The sequence below is a fragment of the Danio rerio genome, chromosome 22 (assembly GCF_052040795.2).
Source record: "Danio rerio strain M-AB ecotype USA chromosome 22, GRCz13ab, whole genome shotgun sequence".
Taxonomy (NCBI): domain Eukaryota; kingdom Metazoa; phylum Chordata; class Actinopteri; order Cypriniformes; family Danionidae; genus Danio; species Danio rerio.
In genome coordinates this window covers 12,232,501-12,245,000 of record NC_141042.1, presented here as the reverse complement: position 1 = coordinate 12,245,000, position 12,500 = coordinate 12,232,501, and the positions used below count along the sequence as shown (strand labels likewise).

The 12,500-nt window shown below is 35.8% G+C and overlaps 2 protein-coding genes and 1 long non-coding RNA gene across 5 annotated transcripts in view; 1 reads left to right on the top strand and 2 right to left on the bottom strand.

Annotated features, from left to right (window-relative positions):
- LOC147831518 (uncharacterized) overlaps positions 1-101 on the bottom strand; it is a 2,241-nt gene extending 2,140 nt beyond the window's left edge. The window contains exon 1 of the mRNA XM_087304019.1: positions 1-101. This exon is cut by the window's left edge and continues 1,522 nt beyond it. The gene's annotated coding sequence lies outside the window, so the exon portion shown is untranslated.
- Positions 1-6,944, top strand: part of mettl21a (methyltransferase 21A, HSPA lysine) — a 10,647-nt gene extending 3,703 nt beyond the window's left edge. Inside the window, exons 1-5 of one of the 3 annotated variants that reach the window (XM_087302711.1) lie at positions 2,378-2,500; positions 2,850-3,014; positions 6,123-6,234; positions 6,320-6,417; positions 6,582-6,814. In XM_087302711.1, coding sequence (XP_087158837.1) covers positions 2,868-3,014; positions 6,123-6,234; positions 6,320-6,417; positions 6,582-6,593 — 369 coding nt within the window. In that variant the 5' untranslated portion in view covers positions 2,378-2,500; positions 2,850-2,867 and the 3' untranslated portion in view covers positions 6,594-6,814. 3 annotated transcript variants of the gene reach the window in all.
- si:ch73-2d23.1 overlaps positions 175-12,500 on the bottom strand; it is a 17,198-nt gene continuing 4,872 nt past the window's right edge. Inside the window, exons 3-7 of the long non-coding RNA XR_015521756.1 lie at positions 8,890-9,020; positions 2,692-3,071; positions 1,197-1,505; positions 774-1,052; positions 175-661 (exon numbers count right to left, since the gene is read on the bottom strand). This is a non-coding gene — a long non-coding RNA (si:ch73-2d23.1). The remainder of the gene's footprint in view (positions 662-773; positions 1,053-1,196; positions 1,506-2,691; positions 3,072-8,889; positions 9,021-12,500) is intronic.

Genomic DNA, 12,500 nt, shown 5'->3' with positions numbered 1-12,500 from the left:
GTTTTCTGTATCTTTTTCAACTTCATGTTTAGGCCTTATACTGAAGAGGAGTCTAGATTTGAACTGTGTTTAATGTTAAACTGTTTGCTGATGATTTTCAAACAGACTAATCTTAATCTGTGCCACTTTGTCCTCATATGGAGCTGTTCAAACATGTTCTCCAGCCAAACTAAATTATATTCCTTTATTTCTTTTATTTTCACTCCAATACAGGTTCTTTGCAAGGAAATAATTTCAGTGCATCTTCATGGATCCATTAAACATTTTTAGACTAACAACATTCAGTTCCTGATGATCACTTCAAACTGACTCCATTTAGTACTGACTGAACAACAAGCAAATTGTACAAGAAAATTTGCAAAACATTCTACATATATAAAAACATATAAAACATATATAACAAAACCTACATAAATAAAACCATTTAGTTTAAAATCAATATAAAACTGCCATTTCCATGGCTTTTAACAAGAGCCGACTCAGAAGTACAATTAATTCATAGTTCATCATTCAATGACCGATTGTGATGTTCTCCTCTTCTTCCGTTCAACTTTTATGGATATGATGTCATAAAGCACCATGGTAACAGCAGCCACACCCACAACACCAGAGATGACCAATCGAATCACAGCTTCAGTGAAACCACAACAGTGAATCGAGTCTGAAGACAGAAAAAGTAGGTTTAACTAAAAATCTGCACTTACATTATGACAAACTCAACAATAAAATCTCAAAAAAGGAAACTAACATCATTAAAATCCCCATGATCATACCTGGACATGGCTGACAGAGTTCAGTGCTGTTGAGAAGTGTAGTTTGGTTGCTGATAGGATTGTTTACAATACAGAAGTAGGAATCATTCAGACATTCATCCTCCAGCTGTAGAGAGAGACTGGAGTTGCGATCAGACACACTGATGCTGGACAGTAAACTGTTTCCTTTGTACCAGGAGAGACTCACAGCACTCACATTCAACACTGAACACAACACTGAACAACTGGATGATGAAGAGTTTAAAAAGTCTCTGGTGATGACTGGATTGGGCAGACGAGCTGGAAAACATCACAGAATAATGTAAAATAAATCACTACATATTTGGATCAAATTTAAAGCCATTTTAATTCATATTCTGTGAACATCTCACATAATTTATTGTTAATCATGACTTGTCAGGCCACATTAATTCAGTTACTCACCATAGACAGTAACATTAAATGATTCTAGGAAGAATCTAGACCAAAGTCTGTAAAGTCCAGAGTGTTTGGTTCTGATGTTGCTGATGGTCAGAGATCCAGTCTGATTGTCGATCTGTAGTCTGTCTCTAAATATCTCATCATCAGAATAGATAATATCTATCTCCTCATCATCCATAAAAAAAAAAACTATAGGAGAATCTTCAGGTCCAGACCAGTAACCCCTATATTGTCTTCTTATATCAGTAAGAGTCTGATTAATATGCAGAGTGACAGAATCTCCCTCCATCACTGAAACTCTTTTCACTCCGTCTGTATAAAACACAACAAAACAAAAATAAAACTAGCTATAATTAATTAATCCATGAAAACATGTTAAACTTACCAGCCAGATGCAGCGAACAGAAGAAAATAAACATGTGATACATTTTTCACTAGTGTAAGATTAAAAAACTTGACAAATCTAAATCTCCAGAACAGAAAAGTGTGATTAATCTCATATAAACTCTGCTGATGGTTTAACTACACAACGAGCCCAGTGGGAGGATGTTTTCTGTCTGTATTGAACTTCCTGTATTGAACACCCCTACGAATGGTAAGATGTCGCTTCCTCAAACTTATGACAAGCAGCGTGTTACAGTCAAAACCAGCACAAGTTAACTTTTGCTCCATTATTAACCAGATTTTTAACATATGCATTCACATTGTGTTAATAAACAAGCAGCTCTGCTACTGACCATGTTTTGATGTATTTAGCTATGTACAACCACAGGTTTACTACAGATACTAAATATTTTTTAATTAACAGTAAATCACAGTTTACTGTAGTAAAAACTGAAATATACTACTGTATTTATTTTTCAGTTTATTACTATGGTTAATACTAGGACTGTACATTGGTACATTTATCGACAAAGAGTTGTAAATATTATGACATACTGTACAATGCAATTTATTATAGTATGGATCAAACATACTATAGTGATTATTATATTTAATCACATTTAGTAAGTCTTTTCTGTTTGTCCTTCAATTTACTCGACGGATGCTAATGCAAATACTGAATGAAAATTTTTATTTTAAAATAAGAATTTTAAAAATAAAGCAGTTACACGCCTGACCATCAGATGGCGTAGATGAGTCGGTATGAACAGCAGTAAAAGCGGCCGAACAACAGATCACTGGAATGACCATGCTGGAGTGTTTCTTGTTTACCAGTTTGTCGGATTTTCCTTACATTTTCTAAGCAAACGAATTGAAAACGTAACATAATATAGCACTGTTAACTCGTTGGATTTACTAAGCAGGTATGTATATTATGCCTAAAAGCATACGACATTAGATATCAGAGAGGGAATTGCATGTTAGTAGAGAAAGTGGAGACTAAAAACTCAACTATGTAGTCTCCACTTTCCTTACTAATATGCAATTCCCTCTGACTCCTCCACTAACTACAAAAAAATACTAATGTTTTGCTTCTTACACTTTCTTTACATACCTGAAACTTGCCTACAGCACTTATTCAGTGTTGCTCTTATAGTTGTGTAAATTGCTTCCTTGTCCTCATTTGTAAGTCACTTTGGATAAAAGCGTCTGCTGAATGACTACATGTAAATACGATTTTAATTGTAATGAACAATATGTTGGTCTTTACAGACATTTTATCAGCTCGGGATGGCTTTGGTTCCTTATGATGAGAATGTTCTTCCTGCTCTGTCAAAACTGCATCAGTCTTCAGCTGAATTCACTCTGGCCAATCACAGGATCAGACTCAGTCAGGACTGGAAGCGATTGGGTGTCGCTGCTGTGGTTTGGGACGCTGTAAGTTCACACTACCCCAATTTTAAATCCGGATCCAGTTTTGTTTTTAAATGCTTTCTGTTAACAGAGAAAGAGACGTTTTAAAGCATGTCCACTCTGAAATATCTGAAAACATACATTATTCTGTATGTATTAAATGTAGACCGGGGCTCTGAAACTGAATTTTGCTGGGGGCCATTGCAGTGACTGAAGTTCTTAGGCCATTTTAACATTTAAGCACAAGAAAAATGAGGAAACCTGACGTTATTGATGCATCTTAGAACAACCATCACACAGCTGCTGAAATGCATCCGTGGCTGTTGTGTGCCGAGTGTTATGGTGCGTTCACACCAGGCGCAAATGAAGGGTCAAATGCGAGTGATTTATATGTTAAATCAATGTAAAGATGCGAATAGACATCCTGCGCTGCAGTTTGCATGAATGACACAACACTATGTTTTATGCAGCGGATGCCCTTCCAGCTGCAACCTATCACTGGAAAACATCCATACACTCTTGCATTCACACACACATACTACGGCCAATTTAGTGTACCCAATTTACCTATAGCGCATGTCTTCGAACTTGTGGGGGAAACCGGATCACCCGGAGGAAACTCACTTGAACATGGGGAGAACATGCAAACTCCACACAGAAATGCCAACTGACCCAGCTGAGGCTCGAACCTGCAAACTTTTTGCTGTGAGGCCACAGTGCTAACCACTGAGCCACCATGTTGCCACCATAAAGTATTTATCTGTTTTATAAACTATCGCATTTGTTAAAGTTATATCATAATAAGAAATATTGTTATTGCAACACTCAACATCACATATCACAATATTGTTTTTCCCAGTATCTTGCAGTCCTACCGTGAATGCACCTGACCATGTTTTGATGCAGGACAGCAGTTTTGGAGAAGTGTAGTATGTAGATGGTACAAGTTAGTATTTATTTTTAGCAACACTGTAAAAGTGCACAGACAATAGCAACAGATACCAGTAAAGATATCTGTCAGTACAATGTGCAACACAAGTCTAAGCATGCATCCATGTTTTTAAGAGAGAAGTGTCTTGTGAGACTCAGGGTGTTTTCACACCTGTAGATTGATTGTTTTGTTCCGAAACAGGAATTAAAATTGTTACATTGTTGCTCTTGGTTCTTGGTGTGGTTCGCTTTCACACTGCAAAGTTTCTAAACGGACCAAAATAACTAAAACAAGTCACGTGTGAGTAAACTTTCCTCACATTGGTCAGAGTTTCAGGGTTTATTTTGCAGCGTCCCGCTCAGCTGTCAGGAGAGGTGGTGGTTTGGTGGTGATTGACAAGGTGTGCGAGCTTGCAACGTGTCTGAGGAGAGATGCGGTGGGTAGGGGTGAGAAGGGTGCGCGACGATGCCTATTTGAGGACCGTGAGGGAGACGCGAGATTACCGGGAGATCATCACTCGTTTGCGGGCATCCGGAGACTCGCGAAACTTCCTGCCCTACTCATAATTCTCTCTTCATATAGCCGTAAGCCTATTACATATCCATAAAACACAGTGATACAACCGCGCTCGGATCGGATCGCTTTCTCACTGCAATCGAACCGCTCCAGGGTTCGTTTCAATCGAGCCGAGACCACCTCACTCAGGCGGTCTCGGAGCGATTACTTTGGCGCGGAACAGAGCACGATTGCCCTGTTCACATATGCTAAACAAACCGCGCTAACTGGGCAAACGAGACGGGTTCCGAAACAAAAGTGTAGGTGTGAAAGCACCCTCAGGGTGTTTTCACACCTGTAGATTGATTGTTTTGTTCCGAAACAGAAATTAAAATTGTTACAATGTTGCTCTTTGCTCTTGGAGCGGTTCGCTTTCACACTGCAAAGTTTCTAAACGGACCAAAATAACTAAAACAAGTCACGTGTAAGTAAACTATCCCCACATTGGTCAGAGTTTTAGGGTTTATTTTGCAGAGTCCCGCTCAGCTGTCATGCATCCTTATTTTAATTTATGGCAATGAGAAATAGGACATAATAAGCGAAAAGCTGTGCTTTCATTTTGAATGGTGACACCCAAGTATAAATCAGAGGTTAGACTTTCTCATACAGAGCAGTTGGCTAGAATCATGCATCTTAGGCTTTACAATATAGAGAGAAATAACAAATAAACCAAGCGTGCAGATTTCCTAACGGATAAACGGCTCTCGTTATTAGTTCAGCATGCTTTCACTTTCGTATTTAACATGAAATGCACATTTACCGGTGGGAATGACATCCTGTCCTACTCAATTCCCTCTTCATATAGTCATATATACCTATTACATATCCATAATACACTGTGATATAGCCTGGTTCGGATTGTATTGCTTTCTCACTACAATCCATTCGCTCCAGAATTGTTTTAATCTAGCCGAGAACACCTCGTACAGGCATTCTCAGACCGATTGTTTTGACGCAGATCTGAGCACGATTGCTGGATTCACATATGCCAAACAAACCGCGCTAACTGGAGAAACGCGCTAGGTACCGAAACAAAAGTCTAGGTGTGAAAGTACCCTTAAAGATCTACAGTGGTCTCACACACTAAAAATTAAACATTTAGAAAAATTTTGGTTTATAGATGACATCATATTCAAAATGATCCCTATTCATAAAGGCCAATGAAAATAACTGAAAACACTGTATTGTACATGTCAAGCCAGTAGGTGGCGATATGTTTGTAAAGAAACTCTGCATATATAACCACCATTGTTGTTTTCATTTTCAGATACTTGGAACTCGTAAATACAGGTGCACGTGACGTCTACATTTTAACAATATCACTTTTTGTATTTGACACAAACATGATTAATGGGATTACGGATGATTAGGGATCACATTTACGTTTTGGTGTCGCCTGAACATTAATGTTGATTGATGATTCGTTTTTTTATAGTGTTATTTTAAATTACTGTCATGCAAACGTTGTGTTCTACTGTAGATGTAGCCTCAATTTCATAATCTGATCTGGGGTTTTAATGGTTACAGATCTGGATGGGTTAAAGAGAGGTTGCCAGTTCGAATCGTAATGTGATTTAATCCGTTAACGATCACAACTTTATACATTTTAGTCTCAAATCTGAAGCCTATCCCTGTTTATTGTCCAGGCAGTAGTTCTCTGCATGTTCCTGGAGATGGGAAAAGTGGATCTAAAAGGAAAGAGGGTTATCGAGCTGGGAGCAGGCACTGGTTTGGTGGGCATCGTAGCAGCTCTGCTGGGTAAGAAAGAATGATATTTCAACACTTTTCACATTTCAGTGAATTTTTATCAATTCATTTTTATCAATAAATATATTTTCTGCAGGAGCCAATGTTACAATCACAGACCGAGAGCCTGCGCTGGAATTTCTGACCGCCAATGTACATGAAAACATTCCTCAAGGACAGCAAAAGGCAGTACAGGTATCTGAACTGACCTGGGGGGAGAATCTAGATCTGTATCCTCAAGGCGGCTATGATTTAATTCTGGGAGCCGATATAGTTTACCTGGAGGAGACGTTTCCTGCGCTTTTGCAGACTCTCGAACACCTGAGTTCAGGAGATACTGTGGTGTTGTTGTCCTGCAGGATTCGATATGAGCGAGACGAGCGTTTTCTGACGGAGCTCCGGCAGAGGTTTTCTGTGCAGGAAGTCCATTATGACTCTCAGAGGGACATTCATGTTTACAGAGCTGTGAAGAACAAGAGCAACACTGAACTGTAAGAGGAAACGTTGGGTAGAGCTGTTTTTATTTTTAATAAAGTTTGTTTGGGTTTTGTTAAATATATTGAAGGTGATTAAATTACAGTATTTAACAGGACTATGGTGGTGGTTTTGGGTTTGTATGCTTGGATTTATTCAGGTCAGCGCTTTGGCAGCAGGTGGTGCTGTTGTACAGGACTGCAATAATAATAATCTGAATTTATGATAAAATACACCTATTTTGTCAGTATCTCTACTTATTTTCACTTAATGTATTGATGTTTTTAAACACTTATGATGTGCTGCTATTATGATTAACATTACAAATATTTATATAAATATTAATATTATATTAATATTATATATATATATATATATATATATATATATATATATATATATATATATATATATATATATATATATATATATATATATATATATATATATATTTGCAGCTGAAATCAGAATTATTAATCCCTAGTTGTTGTTTTTTTTCTTTTTTTTATGTTTCTTAAATTATGTTTAACAGAGGCAGGAAATTTTCACAGTATGTCTGATAATATTTTTTTCTTCTGGGGAAAGTCTTTTTGTTTTATTTCGGCTACAATAAAAACAGTTCTAAATTGTTTAAAAACCATTTTAAGGTCAAACTTATTAGCCCCTTTCAGTTATATTTTTTTCGATTGTTTACAGAACAAGCCATCGTTATACAATAACTTGCCTAATTACCATAACCTGCCTAGTAAACCTAATTAACCTAGATAGGCCTTTATATGTCACTTTAAGCTGTATAGAAGTGTCATGAAAATATCTAGTCAAATATTATGTACTGTCATCATGGCAAAGATAAAATAAATCAGTTATTTGAAATGAGTTATTAAAACTATTATGTTTAAAAATGTGTTGAAGAAAAAAATCTCTCCGTTAAACAGAAATTGGGGGAAAAAAATAAACGGGGGCAAATAATTCTGACTTCAACTATATGTATATATGTATGTATATATATTAAAACACGCATAATATATTGTATAATTTACTTCTAAAATAATTACAATTTAATATAATTATTACTTAATATATGTACTGAATAAAGATATGACAAATCTACTGCTAATTGTATATAATAATATAGTTCAATAAAGTGCAGGAGAGAGTTAGTGAATAATAGTGTTTTTATATATATGAATTAATAAAAAAAAATTTTAAACGAGTCTAAAATTTGCGTATGCCATAAAACAAAACTAAAAAATGTATGCATTTTTGTCACTGGACACAAACCAGAAATTCGCATAAATCTTCCTCTTTTTTTATGTAAGAAATAAAGGTTAAAATAATGTTAGTGAACATTAAGCAGCAATTTGTTATGATGTGGGAAGCCAAACTTTTTTTTTTTTCCTATGCTCTTGATGCATTAAACCTCAGATGCTTATCATGTAACTGACCCTTATCTTGTATAAACATGTGTCCAGTTTTATAACAGATAAACCACATCCTGTCAGACCAATCAAAAACTCCAGCAAGGACATTTCCAGTCCTAAGGCTCTCCGATGTTTTAAATGAACCAACAATTTGAGAATTTATAACATAATTGTCTTTAATTGCGTCATTTTACAAACTATTAGAGCACAATTGTTGACTCATGAATGTTATTATTGACATATATAAAGCGTTTTTAAAATTTAGGTTACCCAAAACGGCGTTAGCTGTTGTCAAATATGCAGTGGTGCTGCTTGAAATGTTGTTAAAGTGCGTCTCCAGTTAAAAGTGGCATCGTTTTTGTACGTGCCACACTTGTGCGAGGCTCTTTCCTTGCGCTGCATTAAACCGGATTGAATTTAACGAAGTGTGTGTATGTGTGTGTGTGTATTTGTTTGCTGAGGAAGTCCGCTGTGTGGCAGATGAGCCAGATAAAGCGCAGTCAATAAAGAAGACACTATGATGTTTGTTGAGCTTTTAAAAGGCTTTTAAACCCTTGTTGTCGGCTGTTAAATGATTTCTGAAGATCCGCCGATATGGAAAAAAACACACTTTGAAGTTTCCTTTAGCATTAACCTTCCTTTAGTTTAATTTTGGGAAAAATATAAGGATTTTCTTTATTTTTCGACTCACTGCCATACTTAAATCGAGCGACAGTGTTTAAGCTGTACTTCCGAGGACGGTTGTAAACAGGTTAAAAAAAGCCTCGCATACTTATTTTAATGTTTCCGGCTGTTTTCTGTGACATCACATCTTGTCGGTTTCTTTATTGTAGGAGATTTTTCTCTGACGTCAGGAACATCACAGCGCCTCACTCTGATTGGTCAAAACTGAAGTCATCCTGCCTGAGAGGTACAAAACGCAAAAATTAACTTCGTAATTACAGTGAACGTCTGTCCTGAACATATGGATGTGACCTTTCACTCTTATACAATAAAAATATTTCCTGAAATCTCTAATCGCTCGCATTTTACAGCTCTTGGCGGTGGAAAAAAAGAGCACATTGCCCTTAGTAATCTCATCCTATCTTGTGTGCTGTGTTATCTTGAGTTATTTTAAGAAAGGGAATAAAAAATAAATATATAAATTGTTCTGAACTTTACAAGTCATTTCAACTTGCTCGAATTAAACTGATGAAAAACTAAATTAGTTTAGTTTAAAAAAAGTGGAAACCTTATTAACCTATTTTAATATAAAATAATAGTTAAGTTAGTAAAATACGTTAAAGGAGACCTGTTACACCCCTTTTTTAAATGTAAAATAAGAGTTTGTGTTTGAAGTTTACCTCACAAATAATGTTATATATCTCCCCTTTAAGGCTTTCATCCAAATTGTGCCATTTCGGTGACTGTCGCATTAAATTCAAATAAGATTGTGCTCTTTTCAAAAGAGGGTGGAGCTACAAACGCCTTTGCATCACCATAGTGGTGGATTCAAAACAGGGCTAACATTATTGTATCAAAAACCTGCCTGATTTCAGGAGGAAACGTAACTATTTTATGTTTTGTCAGTTTAGTGATAAATTCGTACAAGTTCAGTCATACGAAAATGTACGATTTAAAAAAGGAGGCGTGGCACCTGCCTCTAAAACCAACCGTCAATAAGCAAATTGTACTAAATTGTATGAATTGTATGAATTAGCTACTAAATCAAAAATCTAAAAGTTACGAATTGTCGTGAGATCAAGTTGGAAAAACTGAAAATGTGTGAAGTGTCACAGAAGAAGGTAATCTGTGGAGACTAAAGCAGTCATTTGTGCATCCTGAAATTTATAATGATAATGATGAGGGCGTCCCCCATGTGTCAAGCAACTGCTTTGTGTTCTGATTGGCCACGGGGGTTTTACTCTTGTGGAATTTACATGAGAATGAGGAAACAATGGTGTCTGAGGCTCACGGTATGGCTATTTATATATACCGATCACTTATTAGGGATGTCCAGATTAGGCTTGGGCCGGTATAAGATTCTGACGGTATGATAAACTTGGATAAAAATATCACGGTTTTACGATATTGATTACTGCTTTAATATATATTGTTTATATATTGTAATATATGTAGTTTGTGAATCTTAAAATATTTTGGAGCAGTAAACACGTCAGGCTAAATAATTAAAATTAATGACTTTAATGTCCTGATTAGGTTCTAAAAAAGATTTTTTTACAACTTAAAACGGCATCTTGGAGACCTGCTGGAGATATTGTTGTCCTAAAAAAACTAAACATTAAAAAAAAACTCGCATATACCGTAAAACGGTATAGCTGAATATTTTGGCGGCTTTAAAACCTTGACTTTTACAAACCATAGTATACCTTGAAAACCGTTATCGTTCCATGCCTTGTCCAGATCCGATCACATGATCGGAAATCACACCTGATCGCACAGTTTCAGAGAATCAGACTTTACTTACCGATCAGGACTTGAATATAAATATATATATATATATATATATATATATATATATATATATATATATCAGGTTTTGGTATCGGGAGATACTCAAAATCAAATAACTGATCGGGACATCCTCATATCCTATTATTCGACAATGCCATGGTATACCCTGGATTTCTTTATAGTGAACCTTTAACTATATATAGACTGGTCTATATACAGTACATGTATACATGATTAGCAATAACAAATGTCAGTAATTGCTCAAACTGCTTGCTCTACAAACCGATGTGAATACACTGAAATTTATATGTTAGCCAACATGGTTGCTCAGTGATTAGCACTGTCACACAGCAAGAAGGTCGTGGTTTCGAGTCCCAGCTGGGTCAGTTGGCATTTCTGTGAGTTTGCACGCTCTTCCTGTGTTCGCGTGGGTTTTCACCGGGTGCTCCAGTTCCCCCCACAGTCCAGAGACATGCAGTACAGGTGAATTGAATAAACTAAATTGGCCGTAGTGTATGAGTGTGGATGGGTGTTTCCCAGTACTGGGTTGCAGCTGGAAGCGCATCTGCTGTGTAAAATACATGCTGATCTATAAGAAAATAATGGTTCGCAACATTAATCATCATAGTGAGCTGTTTTATACAGCAAAAAAAATGAATTTAAGTCGGAACTGGAAATATCGACACATATAAGTTGTAATTGCCTCCCACCCTCCCTTTTTATTAATTAAAAAATAAAGTCTATATCTAAACATTGCTATCATTCCTGATATAGTTTATACACTGAAAGCTCTCCATGTGTGTTTAGCATAAACAATCAAATTCAGAACATAAATATACACTAATACACTTCCAAGAAGCTGTTTAGACATTAAATACTGCTAGGAAAATCTCCGGTATTTCCCTCTGGCTAGTTGTCCAGCAGTTGTTCTGTGGTCTGTGGCTTTAAATGCAACACCGTAAACAGTCATTGACTCGCAACAAACCACAACTACACAGTGCACGACTGAAATCCGCAGTTATAAAATGGCATCAAACACCACACCCAAAGGAAGCATATGCTTAGACACCAAAATAAATAAATAAATACGCTCTCTGGCATTTTTTAAGGAGCACAGGGACAAAAATCAAAGCAATACATCATGATTTATGACTAACGAAGAGTTCATTATGACTCGTAATCATAATATTTAGGAATAAATGTTCTGACTTAATTGAATTGTTTATATAAAATAAACCCAAGCAAGTATCTCATTTCTAATATGACCTGCATGATTTCCAGCGTAGCTTTTGAAGATTTTATGAAATTACAGATGTTCAAATTATATTTTAAGCAAGCAAACTTGTTTTCATGATAGGGATTGTAATAGTGAGGTCAAACACATGCTTCATCTGTGTTGAAACAACTTGAGGAAGTGCGCCTGTGTCCCCTTTACGCATTATTTATTATTTGCTTTATCAATGACCGTCATAAATTTTATGGCCTCAGAGGCAAATATTGGCCCTGCTGTAAAACTGTCAGAAAACAGGCCGTTATGTGCGAGGGAATGCCGGCTTTCTTTGAGATTACATACACATGGTTTCAATTTAAAAAAAGTTTAATTTATAAGTTTAAAAATTTTACACCTCAGTTTTGAGTAGATTTTTTAAATAAAATTCGTGAATTATCTGCATATATAGCACTATTGTTTATTAGCATTTAGCATCCTTAACAAAAAACGAGTAGTTTAACAATAACAGTGCAAAAATCGTCCATTAGTAGCAAAGCAATGGGTAAATTTGAAAATTTTTACGATTAAATGCTTTGTAAAATACGTTTTAAATTATTTAATTGGCATGTTAATATGATAATTAAAGAATTTAAAATCTTTTTTATGTAGCATTCAGTGATTGAAATGTTAAAATTTTGTTGTTAAAAATTTTTTCTTTA